Source organism: Halichoerus grypus, chromosome 6 (genome assembly GCF_964656455.1).
Source record: "Halichoerus grypus chromosome 6, mHalGry1.hap1.1, whole genome shotgun sequence".
NCBI lineage: Eukaryota > Metazoa > Chordata > Mammalia > Carnivora > Phocidae > Halichoerus > Halichoerus grypus.
The window spans coordinates 69,651,099-69,672,623 of NC_135717.1; the positions used below are offsets into that span (position 1 = coordinate 69,651,099).

Sequence of the window (21,525 nt, forward strand, 5' to 3'; positions counted from 1 at the left end):
GGGGGGGATAGTTAGTGGTAAGGGGGTCAGTTGCCAAATATTAAGATACTTCTCTCTAGATTAGATGTGGGTTATGAGGGGAGGGAGGTGGGGGTGGGGAAAGGAGTCAAAACTGACACCAAGAGAGTTTTATCCTGAGCAAATGGAAGAGTAGAAATGCCATTGACTGAAATGGAGAATACTGAGAGGATCAAGACTTGGGTTTTGGATGTGGCATGTTTGCTTAGACCTCCAAGTGGAGATGTCAAGTAGGCAGTTGGGTTTGGAGTGCAGAGTTTGGACTGGGATATAAAGCAGGGAGTCCTCAAATGGTATTTAGAGCCATGAGACAGATTGAAGTCCAGGAGGTGGAGGAAAGAAATGGAAAGGCAGCAGTGAGTTAGGGAAACCAAGGAAGTCAGGAGAAGAGATTAGTCAGAGAAAGACACGTATCATATGATCTCACTGATATGAGGAATTCTTAATCTCAGGAAACAAACTGAGGGTTGCTAGAGTGGTGGGGGTGGGAGGGATGGGGTGGCTGGGTGATAGACATTGGGGAGTGTATGTGCTATGGTGAGCGCTGTGAATTGTGCAAGACTGTTGAATCACAGACCTGTACCTCTGAAACAAATAATACATTATATGTTAAAAAAAAAAAAAAGAAGATAGTAGGAAGGGTAAAAGGAAGCGGGGGGAAATCGGAGAGGGAGACGAACCATAAGAGACTATGGACTCTGAGAAACAAACTGAGGGTTCTAGAGGGGAGGGGGGTGGGGGGATAGGTTAGCCTGGTGATGGGTATTAAAGAGAGCATGTACTGAATGGAGCAATGGGTGTTATACGCAAACAATGAATCATGGAACATTACATCAAAAACTAATGATGTATGGTGATTAACATAACAATAAAAATTTTTTTAAAAAGAGAGAAGAGATTAGTTTGAAAAGGAGAGATTTTCTGTCAAATGCTGCTAGTAGGTCAGATAAAATGAGGATTGATCATTGTCATTGCCTTTAACAATGTAAAGGTCCTTCATAATCATGAGAAGAACAGTTTTGTGACCAGAGTGGGTTTAAGAGAGAATAGGAAAAAACAAATTGGAGACAAGTGTAGGTAACTTTCTCAAGAAGCTTTGCAGTAAAAGGGCCTGAGGTATAGAATTTGGAATTCTGTAGACTTAATCAAAATAGGAGTTGAGCCAGAATAGGGTTTTTAAATGAGAGAAAGGCAGGAGAGTTAAGAGTGTATGCAAAGAATGACTGTAATGATATTGGATTAAAGTCGGTATTTCTTTAATTAGTGAGGTTGAACATTTTATTACATGTTTATTGTCCATTCATATTTGTGTGTGTGAATTTTCTTTGCATATTCTTACTGGGTGGTTCCTTTTTTTTCCCCATGAATATTTAAGAATTCTCTGTATAATAAAAAAAGTCAGTCTTTGGTAACATGTATTGCAGATATTTTTTACAGTTTGTCGTTTGCCTTTTGACTTGAAATTTTTTCTATGTACAGTCATGGGTTTTGTATCATGCTTATAATAGCCCTTCTTATTCCAAGACTGTAAAAGGATTTGCCTGTATTTTCTTCTATTACTTTTATGATTCCTTTTTCTGTAATTAAAATCTCCAATTCATGTAAATTTCATTTTGGTTAAAATTGTGAGGTGGAATCTGATTAGCAAGACTACCATAAGTCTGAGGGATCTATTTCTGGATTCTATTTAAGTCCATTAATTTTCTGCCTATCCCTGTACTAGTACGAGTCTGTTTCCATTTCTATAGCTTCAAGATACATTTTTTGTCTGGTATGGCTAGTCCTTGTTCTCCTACCACCACAATTACTATCTTTCTCTGAATTTTCTTGAATATTTTTGTGTTTCTTTTTCTAGAAAGTAATAATACTAACAATGTGTATTGAGCACTTACGTGCAGTACTATATTAAGTTTTTTGCATATATAATTATTTTTATCACTGTGACAGTCCTATTAGGGACGTTATCCCCACCTTAGAAATGAAGAAACTGAGGCATGAGAAGATTAAGAAACATGCCCAAGGTGACATGGATAGTCAGTGGTGAAGCTGTGGTTTGAGTCAGACAGGTTCATTCCAGAGATTGTGTTCCTACCTCTCCTTGTAAATGTTAGAATCATTTGGCCTAAATCACTTAGATTTAGAATCTAAAATATCATGCTAACATTTGGATCAGAATTGTATTGAATTTATAGATAATTTTAGGTAGAATTGACATCTTTATAATATGAAACCATTCTATCCAAATACAAGGTATGTCTTTTCATTTATTCAAATCTTCTTTTTTGTTTTTATTTCAATTCCAGTTAGTTAACATACAGTGTAATACTAGTTTCAGGTGTACAATATAGTGATTCAACACTTCCATATAACACCTGGTGCTCATCACAGCAAGTGCAGTCCTGGATCGCCATCACCTATTTCACCCATCCCCCTAACCCCGCCCCTCTGGTAACCATCACATTGTTCTCTATAATTAAGAGTCTGTTTCTTGGTTTGCCCCTTTTTTTCCCCTTTGCTTGTTTGTTTTGTTTCTAAAATCCCACATATGAGTGAAATCATACGGTATTTGTCTTTCTCTGACTGACTTATGTCACTTAGCATAATACTCTCTAGCTCCATCCACATCATTGCCAATGACAAGATTTCATCCTTTTTTATGGCCAAGTAATACTCCATTGTTTGTGTATGTGTGTGTGTGTGTATACACACACACATCTTTATCCATTCATCAGTCGATGGACACTTGGACTATTTCTATAATTTGGCTATTGTAGATAATGCTGCTATAAACAGCAGGGTGCATGTATCCCTTTGAATTTTTATAACCCTCAAGAGAATGCTAAAATCTTCTTTATATAGGTCCTTGTTTTTTGTTTTGTTTTTGTTTTTTGTTTTTTTGGTTTTTTTGGCCTTCATGGGTTATCTTTTGATAGAGTTGATAGAGATTGAGTTTTTCTTCTGCTATGTTTTTAGCATGTTATTGTTTATTGGAAAGCTACTGATTTTTTCTATTAAATTTGTAATTAGTCATTTACCAAATTTCTAATTGCTAGTAGTTTTTTGCAGTAATTTTTCTTGATTTTTCCAAAAACATCAACATATCCCTTGCAAATAATAATTTTGCTTTCTCTTTTCCACTATTTGTGCTTTTTCCTTTTGTCATTTTTTAAAAATTAGCTTAATGTAATGATGACAGTAAACATCTTTATCTTAGAAATGCCTCTGATACATAATCATTTATCATAATACTGACTTGTTTTATTTTTATGAAAAAGTATCAGCAAGGAATAGAGAATTTTATCAAATGCCTTTCATGGTCTGTAGAAGTCATATTGTTTATCCTTTACTATGTTAAGATGGTGGACTTATATATTTCCTAATGTTGAATAATGCTTGCTTTACTTAACTTCTAACGTACCACTGGATTTAATATTTTATTTAACATTTTTACATCAGTGAGACTGAGTTTATAAGGGTGTGTGTGCATGTGTGTGCACATGCATACAAGTGTGCTCTTAGATTTAGTTGACTGTTAGGAAGCTGGCTTCATAGGAAGAATTTAGGCTCTTTACATTTTCCTCTCTTGAAAAAGCAACAGAATTATCAGTCCTTTGAAGATCTCAAGAAATTCACCTGGGAAAACACCTGGCAATTTTTGGGTGGTTAACTCTTTGATGTCTTCCTAAATTTATTCTATCGTCTGTCTACATTTGCCATCTCTTGTATAATTTTATAAATTCTATAAAATAATAAATGTAGTTATAATCATTAATATTTTCCTAGAAAGTTATTTCGTCCAAATTTTTTTTAGTATGTTATGTTAATCACCATACATTACATCATTAGTTTTTGATGTAGTGTTCCATGATTCATTGTTTGTGTATAACACCCAGTGTATTTCATCCAAATTTTTAAATTTATTTGCTTAGATTTGTAGAAAATATTTCTAAAGTAAATCTCTTAAATTCCTTTATAGCTATAATTACTTCTCTGTTTGCATTAATATTGAATCCTTGTACCTCTCAATTTTTTCTAGGATTAAGTGGGCTAGTGATTTATCTATTTTATTGATTCTTCAAAGATCTGGCTTTTGGATTGATTTAAAATTATATGGCTTCTCTGTTTTTTGACTCAATAATTTCTGCATTTGTATTTTTAATTCAGCCTTCACACTTCACTTGGATTTTGTTATCCTGCCTGTATTCTACAAGTAACAGTCCTATAAATTAAAAAGCATCCTTTTTATAAACGTATATTTTCCTATGAAGGAAGTATTACTTACTGATAATTTCATGTGAATTATTTTAGTCTTTAGATACTTTCCTCACACACACAAGGGAACCACCTGTCCCTGGGACTGATTTTAGTTTATCTGCTAAAGAACTTTGCTATTTAACTGTTTCATCTGTCTCTTTGTGACTGGTACTTATACTGGCTGAAATTAGCTCTCGGAATGAGTGGGAACTTTGATAAGTCAGGGAAAGGAGAGGTAATTTGGGGTGACTCTTGTTGGAGTATATAGACAGAGGACCTGTGGAGAATGGGAAAGAGGACAGAATAAGAACTGAGAGAACAACCAGAGACAAATCCCAAGAATACTTAGTAATGATTATATAATGAGAGAGGGGAGAAAATAAGAACTAGGATTCTGTACATGATGGCAACCCTCTCCCCTGCCTTCACCTATCAGTTATCATTCTATGACTAGCTTGTATATGAAGGCATTGAAAACCACCAACCCTTTGCAGGGGTAAATAAATGTCAGAATCACTGACTTCTGGGGCGCCTGGGTAGCTCAGTCAGTTAAGTGTCTGCCTTTGCCTCAGGTGATGATCTTGGGGTCCTGGGATCCAGCCCCGCCTCAGGCTCCTTGCTCAGTGGGGAGCCTGCTTCTCCCTCCCCCTCTGCCTGCCACTCCCCCTGCTTATACACTCTCTCTCTCTCTCTCTCTCCCTCTCTCTGTCAAATAAATAAAATCTTCAAAAAAAAAAATCACTGACTTTCATTGGAGTCAGGTTTTTAAAATTATTTTGAAAATGTAAAAACAGTCTGTGATTATTCAATTTAATAGGCACCCTAGATTAAAAAAGATTTTACCTAGAGAGAGAGATTAAAAAAACTTTCCCCCAGATTTGCTGAACTATTAGTATTTATTTAAACCTAACATGTTCAGAGGTGCCTGGATGGTAAGCGACCAACTGGTGATTTTGGCTTAGGTCATGATCTCGTGGGTTGTGAGATCCAGCTCCGTGTCAGGTTCTGGTGCTCACCCTCATGCTCAGCAGGGAGCCTGCTCCCTCTGCTCTTCCCCACCCCCACCATGTTCACATGCATGCATGCGTGCTCTCTCTCTCTCTCAAATAAATAAATAAACCTAACATGTTCATTGTGCTTGGAGCACTCTAAAATCATTATGATACCTATTTTTAAAAGACGTAAGTTATAACTACATAATATACATATTGCATATTATATTACTTACATGTTACATTAAATATGAATGTTATGTCATGACATTTATTATACAGTAAAATACATATATATTAATATTATCTATAAGTTAGGTCAAAGGCCAGATTAACAAATACTTACAGTATGCCTGGGTATAGTATTCATGGACACATAAGCTCCTCTTTCCCGGAGTAACATCATTTGCAGAAGTTTTCTCCCCTTAGGATTGTCAGATGACCTCTCTTTTTCATTTTGTGTACTGATTTACCTGTTCTTTGGTTATCACTACAGTTTTGTCATTTTCCTGAATCATCAGTAAACTTAAGTATATTGACTCATCTCTTCACTCAGAAAAAAAGAAGTGTGACCCCACATCCAATTCAACAAGTAATTCTGTACCTACTATGTGGAAGGCAGTGTGCCAGGGACTCTTTTCAGGATAAGAAAAACATGTTAAGTGGTGTTGTTATGGTTTTGTCCCAACTGATGTTAAAGAATAATGGAAATACTTGTTCAGTTTCTCCAAATATTATCTTCATATTTCATAACGTTCATACCTAAATTGTGTTGTTCTCAGCATAGTGCTAACGTTATTACTTAATCAAGCTATAATCCATTGCTCTTGAGAACACGACTCAAAATGTATGTTTTTCTGGGTGTTTCTTAAATTATGACACTGGGTTAGTCTGATGGATATGGAGCAATTTGTTAGAAGTACAGTAGTCTGGGGGCGCCTGGGTGGCTCAGTCGTTAAGCGTCTGCCTTCGGCTCAGGTCATGATCCCAGGGTCCTGGGATCGAGCCCCGCATCGGGCTCTCCGCTCAGCAGGGAGCCTGCTTCTCCCTCTCCCACTCTGCCTGCTTGTGTTCCCTCTCTCACTGTCTCTCTCTGTCAAATAAATAAATAAAAAATCTTAAAAAATAAAAAATAAAAAAAAAAAAAAAAAAAAAGAAGTACAGTAGTCTGTTATTTTGTAAGGATCAGTCTTACATCTTTTTCTAAGAAAGATTTTATCTTTCTTTTCTACCATGCAGATGAGTGTGTGTGTTTGATAGGAATGAGTGAGACATAGCTAAGCATGTATTAATGGCATGATGTAAGCAGAACTTCTCCCTCTAGAAAAAAAAAAAAAGCCTTTTTATGCCTGAAAATATGTTGACATGTGGCCTTAGCCTGTGGCTTTCATCAACACATGCCATGGTTATCACCTGATAAGAATCAAAGACCTGTGGGTTAAATATGTCCCCTCCCCCCCTTCTCTCCCCCTGTGAAGCCTAACCTGCTATTCAGAGCTATAATAAACAGTGCTTGGCAGGGTTTTTATTTCTAAAGCATTTAGATGATCTTGCTCTTATCTTAATGACTGAAGTTGAGATTGTGTTGCTCTTTTTTTTAACTAAATTCATCTAATTTATTTAATTCTTTATTATAATTGTACATTACTTAAGAAACAGATGTTTACATGGGAGTTTAATTAGTGCAGTTGATACCGTACTACATGCAATCAAGTGCTAAAAATAGCATGTTATGTGAAAGTCTTTCAAAGGTTATTGACTGCAATGATGATATTACCCTATGGTGTACTGTCAGTTATATTATAATGAGATGGTTAAAATTTTTTAGTCATTTGAAAACGTTTTAGTAGCATATTGTTAAATATGGAATTCCAGAGCCCCAGAATAGGCTAAACACAAAAATACAAGTTTAAGAATATTTATCATTAATGTAACAATTTTCAATCAGTAGACTTTATATATAAGTAGTTAAAGTGTATGAGCTGTGGGATCAGGCACATGAGGATTTGAGTCCAGCTCCATAACTTAATAGCTAAATAATCTCAAACAGGTTACTCAGCTACTCTTGTTTTGTTTTGTTTTGTTTCAGTTTTGGGGGAGGGGTTATTTTTTGGTATATAAAAGGGAGATATAACAATACCTACCTCTTAGGAATTGTTGTAAATATTCAGTGGGATGATGATGGTGATGATAAAATAATAATAATAATGGCAGACACTTCTATGATCTTTACTGTGTGCCAGACACTGATCTAAGCACAATACATTTTTAAACCATTAGATCCTCACAACCACCTTATTCAGTGGATACTGTTATATCTGACATTATATGTTAGCAAGTAATACCAACAAGAACTACCACCAGTAAGTCACTGTGTCCTTAACCACATTCTAGTGACAACAGATGCATTGAAATGTTACCATTTCTCTATAGAAATTTCAATTCATACTGTGTATTGTAAATTATATTTAAAGATTTTAAAAACTTTACCTTTTCTATTTTCCTTTATCTTTGTTCTCTTGAAATTCTTTATTTTAATCAAAACTCAGAAACAAGAGGTGATAATCACCTGTCTGTTAAGAATGCATCTCTCTTTAGGTAAACTAAATTTCATTATATTTTTTTTAGCCAAAGGTTTAAAAATATAGAGGCATGGAGTTAAATGAGCAGACAGTTAAGATAATGGACATTTTCACTGGCTACTAGAATTTATCAAGGACTGTATTATTATTTATGCTTTTTGTGCTGGGGCTCTATTTTTTAAATTAGCTCTGTAGAGCCACAAAAGAGTAGATCGAGAAACAGAAGCTTGACTTTCTTCTAAGTTACACTAGTCAATATAAGCAATTTTCACTGCTTTTTCTCTCAGCTAAGTAACTGTGAAGCAGAAGATAGTAAGAAGACTTGGAAAATAGTTATTGGTCTTTTTTCCATCTTGACCAATAAAATGTGGTGGGTTTTTTGCCGCATATTCAAAACATGATTTGGGAAAATTCCCAAGATAACTATAAAATATATGCAATCTTTGTGGTTTTGGGTATTTGACTTAAAATCTTCCATACCACAATGGCAGCTCATACTGGAGGCCAGAGTCCTAGAAAGTGACAGGTATTCTTGAAGAGTACTTTGGGCTACAGCTGACCCAGGCAGAATAAAACAGGATGAAGGACCTCTGGGTAAAAAGAACCTAGTGCAGCTCAGGGTAGAAGAAACTTAGTGAAAACTATGAAGCATGCAAGCAAATATTGGAACCAAAATACATATATGTCTTGAAGACTAATTCTGTAGGGTACTTTTTAAGCCCCAAATACTCTAAATGTAAATGTAGGGTTAGACAACCTATAGCTAACAAAATTGATAATGATAAAATTGAACTACAGTATTACATCATTAAAAGGCAAGAATAGCACCAATATAAAACCGTGGCCAAGTCAAGATACTGAAGAAATCACTAAACTTTCTCTTCACAAAATAGAATTTCAACTATCCATACATGTCCAAGCATGGTGAGAGCTATGGAACAACCTTTGAGAATCATTCCCTTTATCCACACTTTAAGTCATTTTAAATGGCACAATTTACTCTGCTTATTGTGTGTGGCTGGAGTACAAGGAATTCCCCATGTTTCCATTTCTGTCTACTTTCAATAAGTTTTCCCTTTGACTCAGCACTTCCATCTCTACTAGTAAACCTCACATATGTATTTAAGGAGTGGCCAAAGATATACTTATAAGAAAGTTTGTTGTTAATCCTTAAAAAATACTTGGAAACATAAATTTTATCAGTATAGGTTATTGGTTATATTCTATCAGTACAATGAAATGATGTGTAGCCAGTGAGAGGAAAATGAGAAAGCTTCACGTTTACTGAAAGAGAAAAATTTCTAAGATATGTTATTAAGTGGCAAAAAACTAGGTGGCAAACAGTATAATGTAATCCCATATGTGTGTATTTAAAGATGTATAATACATTTATATAGAGAAATGATATTAAGTATGATATATATGTATATAAGTTGAGGTCTGCATTATAATTAAATAGGATAAGGTATATAAAATGATTAGTATCATGCCTACCTCGTGCATAGATAAATTAAAATTGCTGTTATTATTATCTTTAAAGAGTGAGTCAAGGAAAGGATATTTCCTGGGAGGGCTTTTACTGATTTTACATGTTTTATATTATCTGATTTTTTTGCACTAAACCTGTATTACCTTTATAGTAACATTAAAAAATAGTTTGCTCTTGGGAAAAGATTTGGAAAAATGTATTCACACTAAAGTATTAATGACACAACAAAACAATATTTTTCTTCCGACACAAGATATTGAAGGATTTCTAATGTGGGCCAAAGGGTAACTCCAGTAGTCTTTTGAACAGAGGGGTCTTCCTAAGGTCTATAAAAGCAGTTTTGGAGATGTTTGCTTATTCATTCTCACTGTGACATATACATCCATACTTCTGATTGTATTTCTTTCTTCCTGCTCTCAGGTGTGTGTGTATTTATATGGGACGGGGGTATATATGCATATCACTTAAACATTTAGGTTATTACCTTCTTTCGAGAATGGTTGGAAATTTTAAGGAAGAAATGGAAAGAATAACTGAAAGTAATTATTGCTTAGTTATCTCAAGGAAGCAAAGATTCCTTTTTCTCCCTTTCAATCTTTGCTTAGCAAATAAGGATCAACTTGAGAAGAGGTATTCCAGTGACCATACCCAATGAGGTACTAAATAATTTATCCCAGTAGAGTGATTATTACAAGGACTCTGAAGAAAAAATATTGACTCTATGTATTATTTGTTTTAGAGAATTTTATTCTCAGCTATTACTCATGATTCTGCAAACTGTGGTCATTCCAAACACTTATTTATCTTCATAATGCTGGTGTTAAATTTTATTGAAATTCATTAAAAATATGGAAAGGATGCCCATTTGAAAACTTCTGGATGTCAGTTATTTTTTCCAAAATTACAGACTTACATACAAACATTACTTAAATCATGCCTTACTTGTGTAGAAGTTTGGCTAAATTGATTTGATAGATTCTTTCTAAATTCAGTGTGGGATTAATATGAAATGCATGGACCCAGTTGGTATCTTGAAAATATCTTTCTTATGGTAAATATGATGAGGTTTTGTTGTCTTATTAGGAGAGATGAACTCTTCTTAATTATAATGCTTTAAAGATTTGAGGCCCTAATTGTGCATAAGCAGTATCATATAGAATAAACTCATTATGACTGGAGAGGATATTTAGTGTAGTTTAAGAGCACAGAATATAGAACCAGACTGCTAGGGTTCAAATCATGGCCCTCCTACTTCTTAGCTATATGATCTTGGACAAGTTACTTACCTTCCTATGTCTTGGTTTCCATTTCTGGTTTCAAGGTTATGAGTAGTAGATGGTAGATAGTCTATTTCAAAAGGTTGCTATAAGGTAATGAGTTACTATTTATAGAACACTCGTACTAAGTCCTTTTTAAAATTTCTTTTTACTGAGGTGTAAAAACTGATCTTTACACTAGTTGGTTTTGATTATTTGTTTCTTGTTTGTATTACAGTTACAAATTATAATACTGTGGTAGAAACAAATTCAGATTCAGATGATGAAGACAAACTCCATATTGTGGAAGAAGAAAGTATTACAGATGCAGCAGATTGTGAAGGTGGTGTGCCAGAAGATGACCTGCCAACAGACCAGACAGTGTTACCGGGGAGCAGTGAAAGAGAAGGCAGTGCTAAGAGCTGCTGGGAGGATGATGGTAAGTTTAATTTTTTCATAATATTCTAGTCTCTTGATTCTTTAAAAAATATATATTAACTGAAAAGATAAATTTGATGAAAAGTTTGAAATGATCTGTAAACGTGTCTATTAATCAATAGAAGGTGTCCCACTTAAACAAAAAGTTTATTGTGAAACAGAATAATAGTCATTCTGATTATTTGTACAATGCATATAATATATTGAATTTTAGTGTTTTTTTAACCAGAATCAAGCTTTCCATATACTGTTGATATAACTGAACCTACCTTTAATTTTATATTGTGACTTCTAGAAATGAAGAATCTACTTAGAAACCTACAGATTATATTTTGGTACAGTAAAATTATAACATAAGTCAACAAAAATCCCCAAAACAGTTAAATCATAGGAGTATTTTTAGTGTTTGAAAGCTTCTTCCTCCTCCTCCCCCTCCTCATCCTTTCCCCTTCCCTCCCTTCTCCCATATATATCATAATGCTGTGAATTTTCACTCAAGGAAAATTTTTACTTTTACTAATCTCAAGCATGGTTGAGTGGAAGGATTAGTAAAGTCTCTCTACTTACTTACATTGAATATTTAAAATTCTTCCTCATCTGTCAAATGAAGAAATTGGACTATAGTTTTTTCTTCTAGATTGAAAATTCCTCCTCTCTGCTTTTCCTAATAAAACTAATTAAATTATTTAGCCTGTCTTGCCAGGATTTAAACAACAGTGGTATAAAAACAGAAGAATGTGAAGAAAGCAGGTATTGTGAATTAGAGGGATTGGGGATCAGGAATAGGGGCATCAGCAAAGGCAAAGAGGAGCATGCACAAGTGATCACATTCAAAGTCAGTCAAAGACGAAAGCTCCCCAGCGAGAGTTCAGATTTGGGGAAGTCGGCTAAATAAGATATCAGAACTCAGTTTAGGCAGTCTGGGGAAATGAGTCAAGTTTGCTGGTCAGAGAATCTAGATACGAAAATGTGGAAGCTTAGATAAAATGTGGAAGCTTAGATAAAATGTGGATCTAATAATAGGCACAGTATAGCAGTAGTTAAGATTTCTATAATAGGACAAATTTATAGCTAACAAAGAACTTTCAAAATCATGTAACCGCCCCCCTCATTTTATAACATTGTTCATTGGTCCATTAAGCAAATTCTGCAGGAATGGAGTTGCAAACTTGAATAAGACTGTCTCTATATTAAAAGTGCTTATAGTTTAGTGAGTGAGAAGGATAAATAAGTCACAAATTCATTACAGTTTGATGTAGGTGTAAATTTAGAATTCTGTGGAAACATGAAGCAGGAAAATCCAAATCAGAGAGAGGAAGAGAAGTCCTAAAAGAATTTCTGAGTGAAACAGTGCGGGTCTTAAGTTATAAAGGACCAGTAGAGGTTGATTAGGTAAAGGAGAAGTAAAAGAAGGTGTTTCCAACAGAAGAAGCAATATGCATGAGGCCATAGAGGTTTGAACAAGTGGTGTTTACAGAAAATGAGATCAGAGAAGTAAACAAGGAAAAGACTATGAAGGGCACTGTGTGCTAAGTCAAGGAATTTGAACTTTTACCTTAGAAGCTGTGAGAACATCATTGATACATACTTTAGAAATAAGTCTGGTAGCAATATGGAAAATGAATTTTGGAGGGAGACAGTGTACAGACAGGTAGCGCCTTCAGTAAAGAGGCTATGAAAATGCAGGCAATGATGAGAGTTTTGGACTAAAGAAATGGCCCTTGGAATGAGAATAAAAGGGAGAGATTTAACAGGAATGTAGAAGGTTGAGTATATAAGATTTGGTTTGTTATTACATGGAAGGTAACAGAAGTAAGGACTGACAATTCACAGGCTTCTAGAAAGTAGAACCCAGAGAAATTAAATTGCTTATTTATTATCACACTTCATTAATAACAGAGCTATTAACTTGTTAAACTATAATACTGAGCTCAGAACTTTGGGGAGCAAGGATTTTCATATATATTTCCTGTCTGGGGCCAGAATTGATCCACTGGTATAGTTAATCCAAAGTGTTAATATGGAAACAAGAAGGTAATGATTTTTCTGGAAAAAGGGGAGATAGGAGAATGAGGGAAATAGGAAAAAGAAAAATGAAAAATCATTGAAGAGGTTCTGTTTCTGAAAATACGTTGGGATAAGTTATTTGAACTGTCTCACTGAAAATAACTAATGATGCTAGATTTAAAAATAAATAAATCTTCTTGAAAGCTTTAAAAGAGCTAAGTAGATAATAGACATTAATAGATAAAAATCAAAGTGAGGACAGGAACCCATATAGGTAAGCAGAGCACAGCATAAAGACTCTTTGGCCTTAAGGATATTTGCCTACCCAGAGTAACGTAAGATGTGGTTTTTCAGGCCTCTGAGAAGAAACAAAGCCTGGGACCACCTAAAAGCTTAATAGCAGATCCTCCCCTAGTATGAATTACATCTTAACAATGTGATGAACTATAGTGAACTAAAAGCAAACTCTCTACCATCCCTACCATCCTCAGGAGTTAGCAAACAAAACTGCCTTGGCTAGGGATTGGGGAAATGGAGGACTGTCTCTGCCAAGGAGTAACCACCAACTGTCTTGGATTGATTTACAATTTAAATTCACATTACTATATGGCCTGATAGTCTCAAGCCATAACTGAGTTTAAAGTAGAATTGCTGCTAATACTCAGAGGCACCAAGAAGAAGCAAATCCAAATCTTTTGGAGGAACATACCTTTATCCTAGTGCTATAGAAATCTCCCAAATAACTTAGCAAGAAGAGAGCAACAGGAGTGACAATTACCAGAAACAAAAGGAAGCAGAAACTCACCTGTAAAGACTTTAATTAGTAGAGTTATCAGACACAGATTATAAAATGACTGTCATTTTTCAAGAAAAATGAACAGATTTGAAATTACCTGCTCTGAGAGAATAAAATATAACCAACAGATTTTAAGAAGAACCAAATGGAACTTCTAAAAATGAAAAATTAGAATAATAGAAATTCAGATTCAAAGGATGGATTTTAATAACAAAGTAAACAGAATTGAATAAAGAGTTAAAGATTGGACGATAGGGGAAATTACACTAAATACAACTCAGAAAGACAGAGATAGAAAAATACAAAAAACAAGATAAGAAACATGAAGGATATAATGAGAAGGTTCAATATATGTCTTAATTCTAGGAGAAGAGAGAATAGGGAGGCAGCAATATTTGAAGAGATAATGGCAGAGATTTTTTTCAGAATTGACGAAGGACACCAGACCACAGACTCAAGAAAACCAACAAATCTCAAGAAGTATAAATAAATCTACCCCCGAAAAATGATTTCATATATATGACATTTTCAAAAAGACAAAGTATACGTTAGGTGATAAATCAGTGGCTGCCGGGGGCTGGAGCTAGGGAGAGTGTGACTCTAAAGGGATAGCATTAGGGAGTTTTGGGGGGTGATGGAACTGCTCTGTGTCCTGATTTTGGTGGTGGTTATATGAATCTGTACATGTGTTAAAATTCACATTTTTGTGAAATTGCAGAACAACCAAAACAAAAAGAAAACTCTTAAAAGTAAATCAGAAAAGTGAGATTGGGTTTGAGAGAATGGCAGTTAGACTGACAGCTGAATTTTTAGTAACCACAATGGAAGCCAGACAGTAAAAAGATGCCTGCCAATACAGACTTCTGTATTTAGCAAAAATATCTCTTAAGAAAGGAGGTGAAATAAGGTGATGATTTCAGGCAAGTTTGAAAATAAAAAATTTGTTATCAGTAGACCCTTGTTACTAAAGCAAATTTTAAAGAATATATTTTAGGCATGAGGAAAGATATCCTTCATAGAGGATCTGAGGTGTAAGAACAGAGAAGATTACAAATAAATGGAAAAAATAGATACAATAGGTACATAGTATTTCCTATGAAAATACTTTAAAAAGTGGATGTGACTAAGTTAATTTCAGATAATATCAACTTTAAGGCTTAAAAGCATTATTATAGACAATAGGATCACTTTATAATAATGAAAGATTAAATTCCCTAATAAAATATTATTATAAATGTGTTTGTACCTAATAACAAGGCTTCAAAAATATAGAAAGAAAAATAGGCAGTCCACAAGGAGAGAAATACAAATCTAGTCATTATGGAAGATTTAACACACCTCGGTTAGTCATTGATAGAATAATCACACAAAACCAAAGAGGATGTAGATTTGAAAATATGCCTAAGGTGTATAAGCAATGTACATGGTAATCGCAAAACATTTTTCAACTATATGGAATATTTATAGAAAGCAGTTTTTAGAGGGAAATTTTGAACCTTAAGTACATATTTTAGTAAAGGTTCTGGCTAAAAGTTAGTGGGCTAACCATCTATTTTAAGAATTTAGAAAAAGAACAGCAAACTGAAAATTTTGAAAGTAAAAACAAAAAAAAATGTAAGATTGAAAATAAACCTACAATACAAAAGGTCAACATAGGCAAAACTCTGTTCTTTGAAAACTATTGACAAGATTGACCAAGAAAAAAAGAGAGAATATATAAATAGCCAAAAATCAAGAATGAAAGAGGATGGGATGCTTGGGTGGCTCAGTCGGTTAAGCGTCTGCCTTCAGCTCAAGTCATGATCCGGGGTCCTGGGATCGAGCCCCACATCGGGCTCCTTGCTCAGCGGGGAGTCTGCTTCTCCCTCTGCCACTCCCCCTGCTTGTGTTCCCTCTCTCACTGCTGCTTCTCCCTCTGCCTGCGGCTCCCCCTGCTTGTGTGCTCTTTCTGTCTCTTTGACAAATAAGTAAATAAAATCTTTTAAAAAAAAAAGAATGAAAGAGGACATAACAAGATACTACAGGCATTGACAAGGTAAAAGAAAGTATTGTGAACAGCTGCATTCCCATAAATTTGAAAGTATGAACAAGATACTATAAATGATTAACCAAAACTGGCTGGGGAATAATTGGAAAACACGAATGGTTCTAAAACCTCTAAAGAAATTGAAATGATGGTCAAAAATATTCCCATAAAGAGGTAGTGAAGATATGGAACAACTGAAACTCTTGTACATTGCTCATTTTAAGTGATATGTCACTCTGGAAAACAGTTTGGCAGTTTATCATAAAATTAAATATAAACTTAACTATATGACCCAATAGTCCCACTCCTGGGTATTTTTCCTAGGAAAATCAAAACTTAGGTTTACCCAAAAACTTGTACACTAACACTTAAAGAAGCTCTGTTCATAATTGCCAAAAACTGGAAATAACTCATTGTCCTTCAACAGGTGAAAGGATAAGGAAACTATAGTACATCCATATAGTGGTCTACTACTTAGCAGTAAAAATGAACAAACTATTAATATAAGCAACAAGTTGGATGAATCTCAGAGTCATTATGCTGAGTGAAAGAAGCCAGTCTCAAAAGGTTACATATTTATGATTTCATATATATGACATTTTCAAAAAGACAAAGTATACGTTAGGTGATAAATCAGTGGCTGCCGGGGGCTGGAGCTAGGGAGAGTGTGACTCTAAAGGGATAACATTAGGGAGTTTTGGGGGGTGATGGAACTGCTCTGTGTCCTGATTTTGGTGGTGGTTATATGAATCTGTACATGTGTTAAAATTCAAAGAACCAGGGGCACCTGGGTGGCTCAGTCGTTAAGCGTCTGCCTTCGGCTCAGGTCATGATCCCAGGGTCCTGGGATCGAGCCCCACATCAGGCTCCCTGGTCCGCGGGAAGCCTGCTTCTCCCTCTCCCATTCCCCCGCTTGTGTTCCCTCTCTCGCTGTGTCTCTCTTTGTCAAATAAATAAAATCTTTAAAAAAAAAATTTCAAAGAACCATACACCAAAAGAAAAAAACAATAAAATTTTCTGTATGATAATTTATGTATCTGTATATGTGCGTGTGTTTGTGTATACATATATCATATATATCATATATGTATATATTATAAAATTTATATGTTTTTTCTCTCCTACAAAGAAAACTCTAGCCCAGATGGCATTACTGGTAAGTTTTTCTAAGCACTCAAGGGACTAATAACTCCCAATTTTAGACAACTCTTCCAAAGCCTAGTGTAAGAGGGAAGATTTCCCCAACTCTTTAAATGAGGCTACCATAACCTCAATACCAAAACGAAATAAGTATAAGAAAGGAAAATTACAGACTCACTCAGCTGTATACAGACAGTAATTCCAAGCAAAATATTAGTTATACAAAATATATGTATGTACATATGTGGGAGGCAAGGTCAGAATAACACTTAAACCAATTCAGAAATACCACTTTACTGGACTAAATGAGAACAATCAAATACTTATCTCAACAGACAGAAAAACATTAAGTAAAATTTAGTACATATGAATAGTATCATAAAAGCGAGAAACATAGGAATAGAGGGTACTTCCTTGTTCTAATAAAGTATGTTTCTTTAAAATCTATCACATTATACTTAATGACAAAATGTTGAAGACATTTTTTTACAATCAAGAACAAGGTAATGATTTCTGTCACCACTTTTTATCAGTCTTTTATTAGAATTACTACCCAGTGCAATAAGACAAGAAAATAAATCAACAAATACAGGGATTAGAAAGGAAACAAAAAACAAAACTCTCATTATTAACAGATGATATAACTGTGTATAAAAAGGAATCCAACTAAATTATTAGAACTAATAAGGGAATTTGGCAAGTTTTTGGATACTAACTATACTGAATTCAAAGTCTTCTTTATACATCAGTAAGAGCTATAAAAGAGAATAGATGTGTAAAACCACATGAAAAAATTATAAACTCTTATTAGAGGTATTAGCAAATTTCTCAATAAGTGGAGATATAAATTTTGTTCATGCGTTAGAAGACTCAATTTTTTTTAACCTAAACTCCAGACTTTATTTGGATTTCACTAGTTTGTCCGTTAACATCCTCTTTTTTCAGGATCCACTCCAGCCTCTACTGCATGGTATTTAGTTATGTCTCCTCAGTTTCAGGAGACCAGCCTTTTGCTGTTTCTCGTGTCCTTGACAGTTTTGAGGAGTACTGGTGAGGTGTTTGTGGTTTAGGTTTGTCTGATATTTTTCTCATGATTATATGTGAGTGTGGGATTTTGGAAAAAATAACACAGTGGTAAAGTACCCTTCTCATCAACTTCGTATCAGTGGGCCACAAGCCATCAATTCGATTTTTTTTTCCTACTAATTTCATGAACTTTATTTTTTTGTTGTTTTTTTCTCTTTTTTTAATTCAAGTGAAATTAACATACAGTGTTATATTACTTTCAGGTGTACAATATAATGATTCAACAATTCAGTCTATTCTCAGGACATCACTGCAATATTTAATCTGGCATGTGAGGAACAGCCAGGAGGCTCATGAGCAAAGTGAAGGAGGGAGAGATTAGTAGAAATGAAGCCAGTGAATCAGTGGAATGCCAGAACATTAAAAGGTCTTAAAAGCTATTGGGAGTATTTTTTTTCAAGATTTATCTATTTATTTTTAGAGAGGGAGAAAGAGCATGAGCGGGGAGAGGAGCAAAGGGAGAGGAAGAGAGAGAATCCCAAGCAGACTCCCCGCCAAGCAGGGAGCCCGACGTGGGGCTCAATCCCATGACCCTGAGATCATGACCTGAGCCAAAATCAAGAGTTGGACACTTAACCAACTGAGCCACCCAGGCATCCTGGGAATACTTTTATTGAAATGTGGAGACATTAGAAGAATTTGAATAGAGTAATAGTATAATTTGATTTTTATTTTGGAAGTATGACTCTGGCTGCTCTTTTGAGAATAAACTATAGAAGGCAAGAATGGGGGCAGGAAGACCAATAAGGAGGTTATTACCATAATCTAAGGTGGCAGTTTGAATTAGGAAGGTAGCAATAAAGATAGTGAGAAGGCATCAAATTCCGGTTATATTTTGGAAAGTAAGAGTCAGTAGGACTTATTGATGGACTTGGTCAGGATTGCAGGAGAAAGAGGAGCTTAAGATGATTCCATGGTTTCCTCCATTTGATGGTTATGTTTGGAGGGGATCTAATTATGAGACATTTATTACTCTTAATCTTGTTGGAACCAGTCCCTGTATCTGTTTTTTACTCTGATTCTGTCATTTGTCATGTCCCATGTCCTTCTTGTCATCCAGAAACGTGATGAGTCAGGCCAAGAACAGACCTAGTGGTATGGCACTAGCTTTCTTCTATTGTCATCATTCTATAAATCACTTTTTGAATACATTTATTCAATTATTTTTACTCCATCCATATTTTCAAAAATAAATATCATATGAGATCATGTCTCCTAGTAATAATGTCAGAAATGGATATGAGACCAGTTTATATGACTTTTTTTCAGTGAACCCATCCTGGATGCTCATGATCAATGTGGTTTTTTTAAAACACACACAGACACACAACCTTTATAATCTATTCTAGAAAACGTTTGTAGGATATAAATCAAATATTTCTGACCTGTAGTTTACAAAAGGAAATCAGAGATAGAAGGTGCAAATTGAATGACATATGTTCATCTCTCCTAATCTTCACTGTTCCTCAAAGATCATAACCAGGTCAGTGATTTATTTTCAAGTGCTTTTATATTTTCTGAAGATATTTTATATGAGCCAGGAGACCCAAGTGCTTCTGTATAATGACCTATCTATCCTGAGTTTTGATATTTTATATGGGCCAGGAGACCCAAGTGCTTCTGTATAATGACCTGTCTATCCTGAGTTTTGATTCTCTTTTGGTTCCTGAACTTACACTTTCTGGAAGAGAAAATCAAAATTAATTCTTGTAGTTCCTGGTTGCCCATAGGATTTGAGTCTAAATTCTTTAGCATGACAGCTACGCATTGTCTTTCCAAACTTGATTTTGCACCACTCCCTTTGTACATATTCATTTCTTTAAACCTTTGTATATCCTATTCCATCTTCCTAGCATTTCCTTCTCTTCCTTTTCTATCACTTCCTCTGTAAACCATTGCCTAACCTCCATAGACATAGTAAATTAACTTTCCACAATTGTTCATAGCTTTTACACATTGTATTGTGATTGACAGTGTGATCGACTGATCACTCTGTGTCACTAAAAAAATTATTGAGGGCAAGGACTGTATCTTATTGATTTCTATCTTTTACCACTAATCTTTAATCCATATTATATGCCTAAAAATACTCCTACAAATGAGTGAATGAATTAAGATGCTTTCCTTTTTTTATTTTAATCTTCATTAATTATACCATCAATTTCAAAAAAATGCCTTTCCCCTCCTTGCTTTCCCTAGCATTTTGAGAGCTTCATGTTTTTTACATTTTTTATCTTCCTGGCACTATTTAGGCCTTACATTGTCTTAACTCATATATTTATCCTTGGCTATATGACATTCTTTCTGTTCTTTGTAAATACACTTTTAAAATCTGAGCTACCTGGAAATTCCATCTGTGTGTCACTTTTCTTTCTTAAGAAACATTTTTATATAAAGTATGAATAGAGATTAAGGAGTTTTTGTGGCCCTACATAAGGCGTCCAGGAAGAAGTAAAATAAGATAATCACATAATTCTTTATCAATTGTTTTTTAAAAAAACTGTAGAGACTTCCTCTTCTAGAAAGATGGAGTAGATACACTTTTCTCTATTCCTCCTATTAAGTACAGCCAAAATCTCAACATTATATATAAAACAAACAGAAGAGTCTAAAAGGTAGATAGAAGGAGACAGACAGACTTAGGGACCTGAGGAACCAAGGAACAATACTGCAGTGAGTTCCCTGGGTTTTCTTTTAGCTTATGTACCCTCTTATACATTTCTCATAGATCAGACTGGGTGCTAGAGAAGCCAACCCACAAAAACCTTAACACTTGCCAGTAATGGGACAATGCCTTCTTTCACACAGGAGTCCTGCTAAAATAGAAGATTTAAATAAGATTTAGTGTCTCTATGTAATAACTTAAATGTCCAAGTTTCATTCAAAAATCACTTGTCATACCCAGAACCAGAAAAACTTCCACTTAATTAGAAAAGACAGTCAACAAACACCAACAGTGAGGTGATAAAGGTGTTAGAATTACCTGACATGGATCCTCATGGATTGTAGCCATAATAAATAATCTTTCAACAAGCAATTAAGAACATGCTTCAGCTAAAACAATATGGTCTCAGAAAGAAGAAAAGAATGAAAATGAGAGCAGAAATAAATGAAATAGACACTGAAAAGACAGTAGAAAAGGTCAGTGAAACTAAGAGCTGGTTCCTTAAAAAGATTAATAAAATCAACAAGCCATTAGCTAGACTCACCAAGAAGAAAAGAGAGAGGGCTCAAATAAAATCAGAAAGGAAAAGAGAAGTTACAACTAACACCAAAGAAAACAAAGGATCATAAGAGAATACCATGAACAATTAAATACAGCAAACTGGACAACCTAGAAGAAATGAATAGCATACAGTCTTCCAAGACTGAATCATAAAGAAATAGAAAAATCTAAATAGATTAATTACTAGCAAAAAGATTGAATTAATCAAAAAACCC

The 21,525-nt window shown here is 34.7% G+C and overlaps 1 protein-coding gene across 7 annotated transcripts in view; it reads left to right on the forward strand.

Annotated features, from left to right (window-relative positions):
- Positions 1-21,525, forward strand: part of ZEB1 (zinc finger E-box binding homeobox 1) — a 187,714-nt gene that overhangs the window by 114,718 nt on the left and 51,471 nt on the right. For all 7 annotated transcript variants that reach the window (XM_036099607.2, XM_078075333.1, XM_036099608.2 and 4 more), the window contains exon 2: positions 10,830-11,030. In XM_036099607.2, coding sequence (XP_035955500.1) covers positions 10,830-11,030 — 201 coding nt within the window. The remainder of the gene's footprint in view (positions 1-10,829; positions 11,031-21,525) is intronic.